We start from the raw sequence: 16,480 nt of genomic DNA, 5'->3' as shown, positions 1-16,480 counted from the left end.
CCCTCCACCATGTCGAAGACCGTGTCCCCATGGGAGAGGAGCTCAGCCTGCCGAAGAGCACGTGTGGGTACAGACCCCGCACGCACCGCGAGCACAGACCCTGCTACCCGCCGAGCGCAGGGGGCTCACGGCGAAGGCACGAGGGGCGGCCGGACCTTACCGTGGAGAGGCCCAGCACCTCRCGCACGTTCTCGGAGACGTAGGCCAGCTTGCCATCAGCCAAGAGCACGAGGAGGAAGCCCGGGAGCAGGGAGAGCAGGTCCATGCCCAGGGCTGGTCCCGCGGGAGGAGCCGGCTCTGAGGGAAGGGTACGGTTGGAAGCGTGCGGCCGGACAGGGGCGGACGCGCAGGGTGGGCGCCGCTCACCCGCGGGGAAGAGGCGAGCGGCGCGGAGGCGGAGGCACACGAGCGCCATGGTGTTGAGGTAGGAGAGGCGCTCCTTCTCCTGGCAGGACATGGGCAGCAGCGCGCGCAGCGCCTGCAGCTCYGCGTTGATCTGGTCCCGGCGAGCCTTGGAGGCACCCTTGGTGGACCTGCAAAGCCAGCGGTGAAGGGAGCCATGCCCAGAGAAGCAGGATGCCCTCCTGGGGTGCGAGAAGGGAAGCCCCCACCTGCACAGTCCATGTGTTGCACTTGCCTCTACTGTCACCCGGCCCCTTGCACCTCCTCAGCCCTCTCCTAGGTGCTCGGCCTCCTCCCCAGCGCCCTAAGCTGCCCATAGCCCCTTGCAAGAGTCTCCCGGCACCATGCGGAGCACCGGGGCTCTGCCTCACCAGGACAGATGCCTCGTTAGGACAGACAGGGACACTCACCTGAAGGGCTTCAAGGCGCCCGGCCCCTGCCCGGCGCCGTGGGGCAGGCAGCCGCGCTCTGCCAGCAGCGGCCGGTGGCAGTGGCTGCAGAAGATGGTCATGGAGCGGGTGCTGCGGAGGCGGCCAGGCTGCTGCTCCTCCCTCGCCTCCGGCTGCCGCTGAACCTGCTGACCCCGCCGCCGTGGCTCCCTTTTGTAGCCTGCCGGGGCGCAGGGGCCAAGCGGCAGGACGGTCACCTCTGGTGACGCAACTCCAAACAGCTCGGGGCTATTTTTAGAAGGCAGGCTGCTAAAAATAACCCTGGCAGCCGCTGCAATCTGAGAGGGGAAGCAATAAAAGGAAGCTGGGGTCTTTAAAGCAAATCCGACCACTCAGGAGGGGGGCGATGACCAAAGGCCCCTTCCGTGGGGCACGCGTCCGTCTGGCCCCTGGCCRGGGCGCAGAGGCCCATGGCAGGGTCCTGGTGCCCCTGAGCCCTTAGGGCTCTTGCAGGAGAGTGAGATGCGCGCGATCCCCTCCAGCACAGCTCGGTGCTGCCCCTTCTCCCCAGACAGTGGGTACAGCCGTGCATACGGAACCAGAGCACCCACCTTGGAGCCGGGGCAGCTCGGGGAGCCCGTGCTCAGCCCCATGCTGCCCAGCACCCTGCTCCTGGGTAAGCCAGGGCTGTTTTCTGCCATGGGCACCATGCCCCTCGATCCTGGTCTTYCAGCAGGGTCTATGGTCCAGGCCCTTGGCCACGTGCACCCAGCAGCCACCTCATCCTCTCTCGCCTGCCCTCCTGGCTTCAGTGTCCTGGTAGCCACCCCTTGTGCTTGGGGAGCTTGGCCGGGGCTGGCTCTGCTTGCAGGGCTGCCCCTGGGGACTCCCCACCCCCCCCCACAGGCACATGTGGGGCATCTGCACCAGGTCCCTGCCCCGGTGCCCGCCCCCCGAAGGCAGGAGCGCCTGGCAGACCTGGCATGTCCCCAGGCTGTCCCTTCTCCCACCTCGGCACGGCCTGGGCTGGATGATGGGACGAGACCCTTGGGCTCAGCCTCCCACCACTGCTCCAGCCCCGCAGTGCTCCCCACGAGGACACACAGTGCAGTGTAAACCCAGGCACGGGCGCAGTGTTTATAAAACGCTGCAGAGCTGCAGTGTCACACACGGAGCCAGGCAGCGCCCACAGCGGCACGGGGCCTGGGCTCGGGTGGATGCCCCGAGGCCAGTCCAGGCAGGCAGCGAAGGCCCCGCTCGCACAGGAACAGTTCGTAGCCTGAGCCCAGGGCTACAGGTGGTGCTGGGAGTCTGCTCAGGCCCTGGGAGCAGGGCCAGGCCCAAGGGCAGCACAGCCACAGTTCGCCAGGCCAGGGGAACCAACATGAGAGGCCCTGGAGGTAGCACCAACGATGGGGTTCATGCGTGCGCCGATCTCTTGTCCAAGGGCCTGCTCTGCCCCAACCTCCGTGTGCTGGAGCGGCACCATGGGCAGAGGGAGGCCCGTCGAGGGCGGCACGAACAGAGCTCACGCACGTTTCTCGCTTCAAGGGGTAGAAATTCATGCAGGCAGCGGAACAAGAGATGAGGGGAGAGGGGAGGGCGGAGGCACGAGGCAGCTTCAGCCCTGCGAGGACACTATGGGGCGGCTGATGGTGCTGTTTGTGGTCATGGCCGTGAGCTCCCATCTGAAAGATATCRAGGGGACGCACTAAGGGCAAGGGCAAATGGCCATGCTCAGGAGCACGGTGCCCCGGCACCCTCCCAGCGCTCCCAAGACAGGGAGCACCCAGGGGCCACTCGTCCCCCTGTACCTGATGTCGTGGGGAAGGCAGGACTGGTCCAGGCTGTACTGAATCACCGCTAGCTTACACAGCGTCTTTAGGCTGGGACCTGCGGAAAGAAGGCAGCGGCGACGGCCGCGTCGGGCCCTGCGCCCGGCTCTGCAGCGCGGCCCCGCAGGGCCGCTCGCCAGCGCGGCGCGACGTGCCGCGCGCGCGGCCAGGGCTCACGTACTGAAGTCGAGGATGTAGAGGTCCGAGTGATCCATGAGGTCGAACTCATCCCCCATTCCCTCCTCTGGAGATGGGCTGCAGAAGGAAAGCTCATCAGCCGCTGCCAAAACACCCGTATCCCCATTGCATGCCCTGGGGATCCTGAGGGCTGACAGTCCAGGACTGTCCCTGTCTGGGCCTCTCTGATGCCCTTCTCCCCGCAGCAGCAGCCAAGGCAGCCCCACGCGGCAGCCCCACGGGCACAGCGAGGGCTGTGCGCCCGCTCCAACACCGAGCACATGCGCCTGCTCCGCCCCAAGGAGCCGGGAAGCCACCTCCATCTCACACAGGCCACCGCCGACGCCAGCTGCTTCTCCCTCTGCTCGGGGCAGCTTTCCTGCCCTTCTCTCTGCAGGGAACATGCATCCCCTCCAGGCCTCTGCCACCCTCCGGCTTGTTTCACATTCCTCCTTCCTCAGCTACCTCCTGATCTGCTCCCTACCATCAGGGCAGCTCGGAAGCCTCCCCTAGGCCCCCAGGACCCATTCTGGGGGCACRAGGAGGGTGCTACAAATACCCTCCCTTTCCCTGGGCTGCAGCGTGAGCAGGTTGTTCCTGGGAAGAGTTCGCTCTGCAGCTTCAGTGGATCTGGGCTTCCAAGGAGCTGCCTCCTTTCCCTCTGTCTGTGCCTAACACCAGCTCCGTAGCAGAAGGTGGCAGGTTGGCAGCCTGCGGCCAGGAGAACATCCCGTTTCACCATCAAGTTGTGCATGTGCAGCCATGGCAGCAGCGAGGTTGCTCTGGGGTTCTGCTGCACGGCTCGCAAGGCCCGTGCCACGTCCCCGGCGCAGCGCCGCAGTGAAGGGGACCCTGCCCCGAGCGCAGCCCACGTCGCTCCGGGGAGCCGCTCCGTACTGTGGGCACTCCAGGAGAGGCAGCCTCACCGCGAAGGTATCTCGCGGTCGTGGAGAGCCATTTGCTTCCCAAGCTTCACATGTCACCAGGYCATGAGATGGTGCCATCTTCCCCAGTTCTCATCATGAAAGAAAAGCTCTGGGGGCAAAAGAGACCTGTTCCAGATGGCTCCGATTTGTTCAAATACAGGCAAGCCCCTTTCTGTCCTGCCATGGTAACCACCATGCCCCAAGCTCATCTTTTTACATCCATGTCCCAGTCCCTTTATCTTCCAAAGGGAACCACATCTGCGGGGCTATCATCAAACCGCAAGAACCAAGCCAAGCCTGGAGCTCATGGCCAGGAGAGCTGCAGCTCCCAGCACGGCAGGGTGCTGACAATGTCTTTGCCAACCCAAGCCCAGCAAAGTTGCCCACTCCAACTCAGCAGCGTCTCAAAAGTGCTGGTAAAGGACCCGGGGCTCTGCACGGAGCCCTGCCTCCTCCCCAGAACCAGGCATTTCTAAGCATTGCCAGGCAATGCGAAACCTCAGCATCAACACATGCTCAGCTAAGCTTTGTTTTACCACACTCCTCCTCTTCTCTCGGGAAGGAGCTCTGCACACTGAAGTACAGGGGGGTTTGGAGAGAGAGAAAGGGGGGCTAATGTGAGCCCCAAGCTCAGCACTAGGCAATTTCCTGGTCACTTAGGACATAAGTGACAAGACTGCTGCCAGCCTCCCTCACCTAGAGGGACCACAGATGGGGCAACAAGAGGAGGCTTTAAGCAGAATGTAAAACCAAGCAAGCGGTTGGGTGCTCCAGCAGCAGGGGCCCTACAGAAGCACCTCTGAACAGCCTTTCCCGGAGGCAGATTCTGGAAGGGAAAACAGGACAGTAGAGGGTTTTGCCTGTCCTTCTCCCAGAGCAGTTGCCTAGCGAGCCGTGCCGGCCAGCTAATCCGTCAAGCAATCCCACCGAATCCCCAGGCTGACTCCGGAGGGAGTTCTCCATTTCAACGACTTCCTGGAAAACTTCTTATCTCGCCAGGCAGCTCCCGAGCGCCCCTGATAACCATTACAGGAAGCGAGCACAGCCCCCACTGCGGCCTCCCCAGCCCCAAGGCTCCCCCCACCGCAGCCAGCCCTTCCTCTCCCCACTGCTCAACTGCCACACGCCAGACCTGTGCCTGGACATTAAAGGGCACATTGAATCCTGAAGCGTTTTGAGGCAGCAAATGCTGTAAACACTTCTGTGTTGTCTGGCAGAGACAGATGACACTCCAGAAAGCTGCTCCTGAATTTGCYGTTTTGGATGGTATTTCTTAGGAGTGCCTAATACCAGGGCTCAGCTGCTGCCTTAAGCAAAATTCAGCACCAACTACTAAAGACCGCAGCGTCGAGAGCTGCCTTCAAGCCTCACCAAACCTTCTGCTGTGCAGATTAACACCCAATAACTGTTGAGGGGAGCGGATAAACCCTGCACCTCCGAGTACCTCACCCATGCCCTGCACACTATCCCCCACATCCACACAAGCCACGTGAAGGTCCGAAAGCCTTTCAGATGTTTACATGAGCTGGCAGATGCCAGCAGAGACCTGTGCTCCACRCCTGTGATGTGTCAGTCCAGACAGAGCAGAGCGCACATGCGGGTGATGGGCCCCTTCCTTTCTTTTAGCAGATGTTCAGGTTCTTGGCAACGTGCAGCTGTCCTGCATCACGACGGTATCACTCCCACTGTTTGACAGCTAAATCCTTCACACCAAGTCTCTTTTGCGAATGAAACTTTGCTGAGGAAAGCTGCTTGGAAGGGAACCCTGCCTTAGTACGCGGAAGGGCTCCTGAAACCGTTCCCAGCTGAGCTGACTGCCCTCTGTAGCTTGGCAGACACATTTGCCAACACAAGAAGAGAAATGCTGGTGAGAGGCATCCAGACAGCAGGCAGGGGAGGCAAATCAGGCTGCTGCAGCAGAGCAGATTGTCCTTCTGACAGCAGAACCTGTCACCCCTGTCCCTCCAGCCCTCCTTCACTGAAAGCTTGGCCGTTGCACTGCACAGTCCCTCCTGACCAGCATCTCACACCCTCTGCCCCTCTACCCCGACTTGCTGCGTGTTGTAAAAGGCAGCTTGTTACCAGCTGCTTTACAAGCTAATGGATTTTTTTTCTTCTCTCTCCCCAGAGAAATCCTGCTCTATGTCATTGTTTACTGGCTACTTGCAAGATGGAGAGACAGTTACCACATGGCCCTAAAATGAAGCCAAGTACAGCACGAGCGCATGGAGAAAGACACTGAACTGAAGCATGTGGAAAACCCTCGTAGAGAGCCATCCCAGGGGGCTCACACAAACTCACCTGGTGCCTCCAAAGAGAATGATTTTGTCCCCCACTCTGCAGCAGCACTGTCGGCGTCGAGGACACGGGCCTTTCCCTTTGGGCTCAATCTTCCTCCAAGAAAAAGAAACTGAGGGGGGAAAAATGGAGCAGCTTCTCATAAGAGCCTGCTATGGGCAGGTTATGGATTTAAACAAAGCACAAGGAAGAAAAAAAAAGAAGCCTACTGCCCTGCAGCTACCAACTAGTCAACGTGTCTGCTGCCTCTTTTTGCTGCAGAGGTGGCACAGCACAATTTTGCTCCCAAGATGTCACACCAGGTGCAGCCCTCTGAGCTGCAGCAGCAAGTTCTGCCCTTCCTCAGCTGCAGCACAACAAGGCTTTTCACCTATAGCGCCCAGCAGCGGGCCCGGGACCTGTGCGCAGTGAAGCTCCACACACAGACATGGCTCAGCTCTGCAGGGAGCCCGACCCATCTATTGGTAGCTGCAGAAAATGCAAAGCAYCCCTGGCCTTGGGGAGAGTATGGGCAGTTAAACAAGGTGGAGAAGATATCAAGGTTTGCCACTCTCCACGGCATGGGCACTGAGGGGAAATTAAGCTCTGCTGTGCAGCACTGCAGTCTCCAGGAGTCAGTCACAGATAAGCTGGGAGAAAGAGCAAATCAGCTGCTCTTGGATAACAGTGTAACACAAGATTTCATTGTACAAAGCAGTTAAACCATTTTCATGGATTGCCCAAAGTACCTGAGTAAGCRGGGGACCTCAGACACCTCACTGATATTCAGGACATCAAGAACCACCACTTCTGCTGCACTGTTCTATCTACTGGTACCAGGACRGCGTGGTGTTGGGATGCTGCCAGCTCCAATTGAGTGGTTTCTACAACTACAGCCTCTGGGATCCCCTAGGCCCAACGCTTAAAAATATTCAGGTACCTGGATTGAATTTCCAAAGGTCATGGAAGTGTCTGTTCAGGCGTGCATTGTAGCCACCAAACACGTAGAGCTCCCCATTGTAGCTGACTGTCGGGGCAAGCACAGACATCAGCGTGACACCCAGTGCAGAGAGCAGCTGAGCCCYGTTCCCACAGTCAGTGTGTCTCCCTTCCTCACTAACTCCATACTCACAGGCCGAATGACTCCGCCGGCCTTCGGGGAGCACTGGAGTTGGTGGGGAGTCAAGCCAGGAGTTTGTTTCTGTGTCAAACACTTTAATCCGGTTGCAGTAGATCTCATTGTTGGAATGAAACGGCCCAAACCGATCTGCCCTGCCACCAAACACGTACATCTTTGTTCCGATGATAGTGGCCGAATGGAAGTCTCTCCAACGAGCTGGTGTGCCCTGCGAGAACAGGGCCAAACAGCGTGAGAGAAAGCGGGCAGACTGCCCAGCGAAATGAGGTATCTCAATGGGGAAGGYGGCTGCCTGATCTTGGAGAACTTCTCCTGAAGATTGCAGGCGCATGAGACAACCTGTGAGACAGTGGTGGGCAGCCCCCCCAGAGGGAGGCAGAGACAAGGCTGTCCCCACAAACGGGAGGGGAAAAAGACACTGACCTTGGCAGAGATTAAGGTCCACATCATGCTCGTGGTGTCCAATTTATGGATGTCGTTAGAAAAGCAGTCGGCCTGGAAGAACAGCAGTGTGGCCTGGTCACCAAGGGCCTCAGGCRGCCTGGTCACCCTGGCCTCTGGAAAGGACGCTCTCCTAGGAACCTGGACATCCCTTCGGAGCCAGCACTTCCACAACGATAGGCTGCTAACTCCAAAACATCAGGATAAGCAGCATAATCATCACCTCGCAAGAGGGAGATGAAGTTCATTTCTCCTCAAAGCTCTCCCATCTCTCTTGAACATTCCAATTTCTTCGATACTCACTTGCTATCATCAAGGCCAAGGACTACATGCAATGTGTATTCCCAGCAGTACCTGTCCCCTTCCCTGCAGTGACAGAAGAAGGGAGCTCTGCAGCTGGACAGTCCCCACTGACTTTGCTAAGGCCACATGATAAGAGGTCAAAGGGAGCTGGGATTATTTCTAGGAAGCCAAATAGCCACGAGCAAATGCTCTYGGGGCTCCAAGGATCCCACAAAACCCATGTGCCACTAGTGTGAAAAGGCCTGAGCCTCCGTTCATGCAGACTGTACAGGCTCCAGGCAGATGAGACAACACCAAGATAGCTACAGGCTTGTTTGGCCTTCGTAGAAAACTAAAAAACCAAAAACAAACAAACAAAAAACCCCACACACCTAGAAACCCCCAAAACTTAAAAAACTCCAAAACTAAAAAAAAAAAAAAAAAAAAGCCCCCCAAAAAACTAAAAAAAAGCTAAAAAAAATCCAAAATTAAAAAAAAAAAACTTAAAAAAATTCAAAAACTAAAACATCGAAAAATCAAAAAAGTTGAAGTCAAGCTTATGGCTCTGGCACTGCTACACTTTCTGGAAGAAGGGGAATGGCACGGAGTCTGCAAGAGCAGAGCCCCAGCTTCCCTGCAGACAGGCAGAGACTGCCCAGCTTTGTGGAGCCGGGTGATAATCTGAAGTTATGTTCAGCCACTGGCAAAGAACAGAGCACCAGGATTTGCTCCAAGGAGTGCTAAGGGCATCCGGCACAAACCATCGGAACCCTTCAGCTCCAAGGACTCTTAGTGGGAGGACAAGTAAAGGTGTCCTGAATAGCTCAGCAAGGTGGGAGAACAGGTACAAAACACAGAAAACCTGCACTAGATTTGCACCAAACCGCACAGCAACACTGCGGACGTTGCAAAGAGATTTTTTTTCTGGCTCATTTTTCAGCCAAATTAAAATAAATACAGATATAGCAATATATTATATATTGACATAAAATATAAGTGTAAAATACATAAGCATCTATTTTTATTTCAATTTGGCTGAGAATTGAGTCAGAAAATACAGAAGTCTAGAACAATGTACGGTTACTTCGAACCCCAGAATCTCTCTAGCAGATACAGAGAGAGAGAGAGAGAACAAACAAACAAAAAAATTAAAAAGCCAAAAAAAAGCAAAAAAAAAGAACCCAAAACAAACAAAAAAACAAGTACCACTAACAACTCCAGCCTTCATAGATCTATTTTCTCAACCACCCTCTTCACAAAATCAGGAACTTAACTGGATAATTTATGCCACAGCTTCACTGAGTTATGAAACGAATGCAACTCTACATGCAAACATATCCTTTYACTTGGCCTCTACTCGTGGCCAAGATAGGAACACCTTCTCCCTTCCAGGGATTCACAAATAACTGTGGCAGAGACCACTCACCAGCTGCTCGTAGCCTCCAAAGATAAACATGCTCTTGGCCAGGACACAGGCCGAGTGTCCATCCCTGGCTCCTGGCACCATCCCAGTCACCTTCGGTGTGAACCATTTGTGCGTGTCTAAAAGCAAACAGGAGGCGATGCCAAGAAAACACGTTAGCCATGAAGATGGGGGTAGCTCTTCACTACCACTCTTCATGGGCAAGGAAAATGCTGTTTTGGAGACAGCTCCTTCGTGCAGGGCACAGATGCTTCTCAGGGCAGAGAGGGGGCAAGCTTCTTGCAGCAGGGCCAGCTCCCGAGCCTCCTCAGAGCACCTTGGTCCCAGGGCAAGCCTGCCGACCCTGCCAAACCCCATGATAACCTCACTCCAAGCGCAGCGCTGCTTGAGCAATGTTATTGGTATCAAATCTCTTGCAAAGCTGACTAGGGAGGCACTTAACAGCTCTGCCTTTACAGTTTCACTTACAACGAAGGGACGATGCCAGGTGGCCCAAGCGACCTCACAGCCTGGAGATGCTCTAGCTCAGTGACGGAGAAAAACAGTGCTCAAAAACCCAGCCTGGGGTCAGTTGGCCACTCATGCCCACAGAGCTACATCCTCACCGCTACAGTTCAGCTCACCCTATGTTATCTGCTCCTGCTTTTACCCCCKCTTCGAGAGGGGCCTTCCCTGCTCTCCACCCTTCAGTGGTCCCACCTGTCTGCTCCTCAGACGCTGCTCCCTCAGGAGGCTACGCTGGCCAGATCTATCCCCTAACCCTGTGTGTTCCACTGACTGGTTTGAGTTAAGGGAGGACGTTAAATCCAGCCAGCGCTGGTCTCCACGCAGGGCAACGTGGAATGGAGCCAGCAGCTCTCTGCCAAGCAAAGGCAGGCACCTGTCCCAGAAGCCCACAGAGAGGCACAGACACAGCAGGAGATACCCCTGCCCCTCCACCCTCCACAGACACAGCCAAGAGCAGTGTTTATTTCAGGAAGTGGCAAATTCAGAGCCAAAGAAACATTCTCTGGGAGAGGGATAACTTCTCTGAATTGGCCTTTGGCCACAGGTCTGCACCTAAGCCCCAGCTGGAACTGTACAAAGGGGCTTGCGAGGTCACTGAACTCCCTGCACAACCTGCGAGCAAGAAAGCTGAGACGGCTGCTCTGGTCCCAGCCTTCACAGGGCTCTTCTAAGCCCTGTCACACGGCAGCAGCAAGAGCACGGCCAAGTGCAGCGTGTCAAATTGGGGATGGAAGAGACCCCAGCGAGTGATCAGCACCTCTGTCCTCAGAGGGGAGAGCTGCCCTCAGCCAGGACTTTACAGCCAGGCCTTGATCCTGATGAAACCCGTACAATGGGGCTTCCATGGCAGGTGGAAAACTGCCAGGCTCCCTTTCTAGGACTGGCAGGAGACAGGGACAGCGTGTACAGACAGCTGCACGGGGTTTGGACCAGGACCGAAGCCTGGCTTTTCAGTTAATTTTCACTCAATGCTAAAGTGCTTGATTTGGCAGGGACATCAGGCAGCTCCCGCTGCACTCCCTTTGTGCACACAGGGGKTTACTGGTGGCTTCCCAGCTCCCTATGTCACACAAGGAGAAAGAAATTTCCCAGAGAGCTGCCCCAAGCAGTGAAATCTTCCCTCACATGGAAACAAACCAGCGGCCAAGCACTAGACCAAGCACTTCTACTGTAGGCCTAGCAAGGCTAGGTTCCTGGCCAGTGTTTAGGTTGGACTTGTCTCCAGAATGCAGACATGACCCTTCCTCCCCCTTTCCCAACACCCTTGTCCATGCAGTTCTCCCCAGATGTTCCAACACTTCAACAAAGAAGTCAACAGAAAGGCTCAAGGAGTCTCTCTCAGATTCATCCAAGTTGCCTCATGCTTGCCTTTGTTCTTTCATCCTGTCCCTGACTGCTTCTGTATTTTATTCCTCTGCTTCGTTCTTACAGAGAGAAGAGCCACCCCAGAAAAGACCTATGGTGCTCAAGAGCTCCATCCCCTTCATGCTGCAGCCTTCAGCCACAGTTAAGGAAGGGCATATCCCTGAGAGGGGGAGCTTCAGTTGTAGTTAGTATTAGCAAGAGCACGCAAAGCCAATAAAAAAAAAAAAAATTAGTCATTTTAATCCAATGTTTTTACAGAGCCAAGTGTCCAGGCACACAGACCACCCGCTCCTCTCTCAAACCTGCTGAACCAGCTGGACACAACATGCCTCATGTTCTTCAGAACATACCCTTTCCTCCCCTGCCCATTTGCCCCACACTAGCACTTTGCAGGGACCCCAAGCAACAGGACAGAGAGCTGCAGAGCAGTGCAACGGAGCAGAGAGGGTCTCACTAAGAGCAGTCAGGACAAGGAAGGGCAACAAGTTGGAACTTACTGACATCAAAGGCATAGAGGACATTGCAGGCTCCTTCAGTGTCGTTGCGACCGCCCCATATGTAGATGGTGTCATCTATGAGCACTGCYGAGTGCCCATACCTCATGTAGGGCACCTCTCTCACGTGGTCTCGGCTGTTTGTCCACACCGGAGGCAGCTTGATCCAGCGCAGAGACACTGGAAGAGGGAGTTCAAGCCCATGTCAGATGTCAGCCTGTGACACAGACCTTAGACCCTTGCCCTCACCCGCACCTGCTCTGCTACAGACATCTCCCTGCTAATCTGGTGTTGCTAATAGGCGTTTTTTGTGATTACAGGTTCTACTTCCGCGTTGCCTGCGTGTCATTTTCAGTAGTAGCCCGAGTAGTCAACATGTATTACAGGGTTTAATGACAGTACAAGAGTCATGAAAACTATTGCACAGTCATTACATAACACCTGTAGATACAATCCTTTGGCCACGCATCCTGCTTCCAGGTTTGTTTTCCACCAGGAGATGACCTGGACAACAAAATGCAATTGGACACAGGCAGGCTGCAGCTCCCCCAAAATACCCATACAGCAAAAGCGAAAAGATCAGTCATTTTAAAAGACAGGTGCTTAACTCACAATGGCAGGAAGGATATCAAGGAAGCACAGCCATGCTACGGTGGAGCTTGAGAGTGTATTCCCTACCTATAACACATAACACAGTCCTGCTCTTCGGATCATTGAAGATGCCGTGTTGAGCCTAGTCCTGACAGCGCTGGGCAAGCCAGAGTGATGGGAAACCCACCCCTCCCAAGCAGTGGCTGCAGCATCATGACCCTTTCATGTTTGGGAGCGGGAGAAGGGAGGGAGATGCAGGAGCATTCATTCCTCCGGGCACCGTCATTCTGCTTTCCCCAGAGGCTGTTAGTTCCTCCACTAACAGAGTGCTCTGTTTAGGCACGCTGCCCACTCTGGCAAAGAGCTAGGTGTTCGTTCTCTGCTTCTGACCCTCCTCAAGCTCGTCTTCTCACCTGCTCAGCTGTCCCCATCCAAGCACCTGTGTAGTTTTTCAGCCACTTGCCTAATTACAGGGAAATGTCCCACAGACAGATGACTCCAGCTCGTTCCCAACACACTGGTTACCTTAAAAGAATAACTCTAGCTCCAGCGGCCTCGCTGTGCCACTCAATCTTCATAGCAACTAGTGGCTAGATATGGAAAGCAGGCAGCCAACATCCTGCCACTTCCACGATGCCAGCAGCAGCTGCTAGACATCACCACAGTGAAATGGCTTAGAAATTTAAGCCTGAAGACTTAAACCTGGTGTACTGCCACTTCCACATTAGAGCCAGCAGTGCGACCCTGTGGTCAGGAGGGGCAGCAGTGTCCTGGGAGGCATTAGGAAGGGCGTTGCCAGCAGGTCAAGGGATCTCCCTTGATCCTGCCCCTCTGCCCAGTGCTGCTGAGGCCACRTCTGCAGTGTSGAGGCCAAYGCTGGGCTCCCCTGTGCTACAGCACCATGGAGCTACCGGAGATGGCCCAGTGCAGGACTACAAAAAGACAGTGCTGCTCAAGGGAAGAGACTCCGATTGACACGGAAAAACCTTTTGGAAGTCAATCAGACAGATGACAGAGCGTGCCAGCTCCCTGCTCAGTAGGAGCCCAGAGAGCCATTCCCGCACACACCAAGAGGAGGCCGCACCCTCACCTGCATTAAAAACGTGGACATCGATCTGCCGCAGGGTCTCATAGTCTTCTCCAGAGCAGTAGCCGCCGAAGGAATAGACCTTGTGCCCGACGGCCACGGCGGCGTGGTTCACCCTCCGGGGCCCGCCTTCCAGGTGCACGGCCCACCGGAGCATTCCTCCCCGCGCGCCCGCTGCCCTTCAGGGTCCCCAGCGCCACAGCCTCACGCTCCTCGGGCCACCATGGCGCGGCGCAGATGTCACCTGGCYCCAGAACAAAGACGCCTATTGAGGTGGCGCCTCGCAGCCCTTCTCGCTGCGCTGGCTACCCAGGCACATTGCTACAGCCTCACTCATCTAAGTGTTCACCACAGAAAGGCTTGTTCTCCATGGAGGAATGCAGCACAAGGAAGGTCTCGTGAGACAAGCTAGGACTACTTGCTGTCACTGGTTTGAGCACTGGTGCCAGCTTAGTTAATACACTTCCCCACATGCTTTCTCAAGTCTGGAAAGTGGCAAGTTTTTGCAAGGCTTCCTTCTTTCTGAAGTTTCTGAGGTAGCCAGAAAGGAGGTAGTGCCTGTGGAGCCCGCGTGACCACCCCGGAGCCGCTGTGTTTCCCCAGCCCTCCCACCAAGCGGGACCACAGCCCGTGGGCTGGGTGGCTGCGGCCCCAAAAAGACTCTGCAAAGTTAAAGCAAACAAAACAAACAAGCCCCAAATGAAACAACTTTCCCACAATATCCCTTCTGTGTTAAGTGATTTTGTTACAGACATTTCAAGTAGCTTAAGTGGACTTACTAGCTGTCAATACTCTCAGCACCCTTAGGACAGAGCCCGATCCTGGAAAGTTAGGAGTGTGAATTACATGTCCTTGCCGTGCCTTATACTTAGTTCCTGCAGGGACACAGGGGCACACAGGCGCAGTTGGGCAGCTCTCCTTCACCTCAGGGAGTTCCTTCGGGGAGGTTTGCCCAACATATGGTATTTGTTATTGGTATGAGCTGATATTTGTTATTACCAGATCAGGATGATCTTCATTTCGCTTATATATATATATATATAYAYAYAYATATATAYACACACACACACTGCTGCCTTCAAGAGTTGGCTTCCCTGCCTGAACAGTGTCATAATTAAGATTAGTCACCTGAAAGCAGGAAATTAAGGCTATACAATCCAACAAAGTTAATCTGGTCAACTGAGACTTCAACTCCYGTTTGTCACGCTGCAGGAAACTCCTGCTGTAGCAACAATGTCAAAACACTGTTTGCAAAACAGTTTTATAGATACCCAAGACGCTGGTGGGGATGATCATGTTCTTTAGGTTAGAGATTACAACTCAAATCTAATCTTACTGTTTATTATAAAGATRGGCATCATGAAACTCTTTTTTTACTGCGATTCCACAGACCCAGGCTACACCTCAAAACTCATTTGCTTAATAAGTAAAAAAAATCAGAAGTCAGACATACAAAGTGATCTTTACAGGCTCATACACTACAGAACAAGACACTAGGTTAAGCCAACTGCCAGGACATTCTTTTTTTTCCTCTCTCCTTTTTCCCYCAAACCTGGTGCTCTGCTCTAGGGACTGCATTTCCACTGCTAGCAGCTTTATAAACACCCCCAGCTGGGCTCCACTTGCCACTTCTGTAGGGGTCACAACCCTATGCTGAAAGCGTCAYGGTGTCCTCGGCCTTTCCGAGCGACCAGGACACTTGTCCTTCCCTTCTCAGTCATGCCCAGGTTCTCCTCCTCCCCAACGCCGTGGTCCCCTTCCCACCAAGACTCTGCCCTCCTCCTTTTATAAATTTCCCCACAATACCCACGAGCATGAGGGGTTTTTTGGTGGGGAAAAATATTTACTTCCCACCCGACATCCCCACATGAGATAAAATCCATTTCAGGAATATGAGAGGCAATATGAATCTACAGGATTTAGAGGACATAAATATGTCCCAAAGCCGTGGATAGTGCCCAGAACAGCCCTCCTGCCCCCAGCCCAGCTCGCACCTCACCTGTACAGCACGCAGACACCCGAAACCCAGCAGAAAACTCATCCAGAGATTTCCCACGAGAATATTGTCTAAACCTGTTGAGGCACTGGAGCAGAGCGGCATAGATAATAAAAAAAAGAAAAAATGAAAGTTTTTTTTCCCCCTCCTCTCGAGATCTCTTTTTAGCTRTTCTATTTGCTTTAATGCTCTATTTTCAATCAACTACCTCCCAAAAAAAAGCCCCGAAAATAGGAGGCTTTGAGTACTGCAGACTGAGAGGAAGCCTCGAAGGCAACACCCGCTCTGGAGCTCACCCCTTTGCGCCTGGGTTTGCTGGGCTGGCTTGCTCCCCTGTGCCTGAGGCCAAAGAAACTTGGGACGCTTCTACAAAGAGCGCTGCTGCAGAGGACGCGGTGATTCCCAGCGGAGGGGACCGGAGCAGGAGCAGCCAGGGCTGCGTCCCCGTCACCCCGGGGGCTGCTCGGCCACCACCACCAGCCTCCAGCCCCGTTTCAGTCACGCCRGGGAGCAGGTCCCTACCGTGCGCGGCCGCCTCTGTCCTCTGGCTCCCCAAAAGCGCCAGCCACAAGGTTCAGCAGTGCTTAAAATAGCCCGGCAAGCTCACGGCAGCCCATATGGACGGTGCTATTTCCAGCACCTCCCAACGTACAGCCGGAGAGCACGAGAACGGGGCGATTCCATCGCTCGCGCTTGACATTTGCGCYGCTGGGGCTATTTACGCCGCGGCGGGGCCCAACTGCCACCCTGCACGTTGGGCAGCGAGGCCGTTCGGGCGGCAGGGCGGCCGCCACAAGGGCCCCGGGGTTCCCCAGCGCCCGGGGGGCTCCTTTCGCACCCCGGCAGTGCTGGGCGCTCCCGCAGCCCCACGGCGCTCCCGCAGCCCCACGGCGCTCCCCGCGGGCAGGGGCTGTTTTCGCCAGCAGCCGCCGCCGCCTCCCGCCCAGCCTGCCCCGTCCCCTGCCCCGTCCCCCCGCTCCAGGGTCGCTTCCCTCGGGAGTGCTCCCGCGCGGCTCCCTCCGCCCCGGGCCAGGGCCACGCGCGACGCCCCCCGGCCACGCGGCCGGGCCCGCGGAGCGGAGGGAAGCGGCAAAGGCGCCGCTTGGGCCGAGCTCGGGGGCGACCCCTGTGCCGGGCACCGGGACGGGGC

General features: G+C 55.6%; 1 protein-coding gene across 1 annotated transcript; it reads right to left on the bottom strand.

The window, feature by feature from the left end:
* Nucleotides 1–1,982: 1,982 nt before the first annotated feature.
* KLHDC3 (kelch domain containing 3) lies at nucleotides 1,983–16,070 on the bottom strand. The gene is made up of 12 exons (XM_026041718.1): nucleotides 15,853–16,070; nucleotides 15,334–15,418; nucleotides 13,338–13,578; nucleotides 11,660–11,836; nucleotides 9,294–9,409; nucleotides 7,568–7,639; nucleotides 7,139–7,352; nucleotides 6,947–7,033; nucleotides 6,031–6,139; nucleotides 2,808–2,881; nucleotides 2,606–2,684; nucleotides 1,983–2,479 (listed from the first exon to the last, which is right to left on the bottom strand). Exons 3-12 carry the CDS (start codon nucleotides 13,489–13,491, stop codon nucleotides 2,413–2,415), a joined length of 1,149 nt encoding a protein of 382 aa, XP_025897503.1. The 5' UTR covers nucleotides 13,492–13,578; nucleotides 15,334–15,418; nucleotides 15,853–16,070; the 3' UTR covers nucleotides 1,983–2,412.
* Between the last annotated feature and the right edge of the window lie 410 nt (nucleotides 16,071–16,480).

The sequence above is a fragment of the Nothoprocta perdicaria genome, unplaced genomic scaffold (genome assembly GCF_003342845.1).
Source record: "Nothoprocta perdicaria isolate Ctin4 unplaced genomic scaffold, notPer1 scaffold_290, whole genome shotgun sequence".
Lineage (NCBI taxonomy): Eukaryota > Metazoa > Chordata > Aves > Tinamiformes > Tinamidae > Nothoprocta > Nothoprocta perdicaria.
Note: the sequence above shows the minus strand (reverse complement) of the source record. Positions and strands in the feature narration are given on the sequence as shown.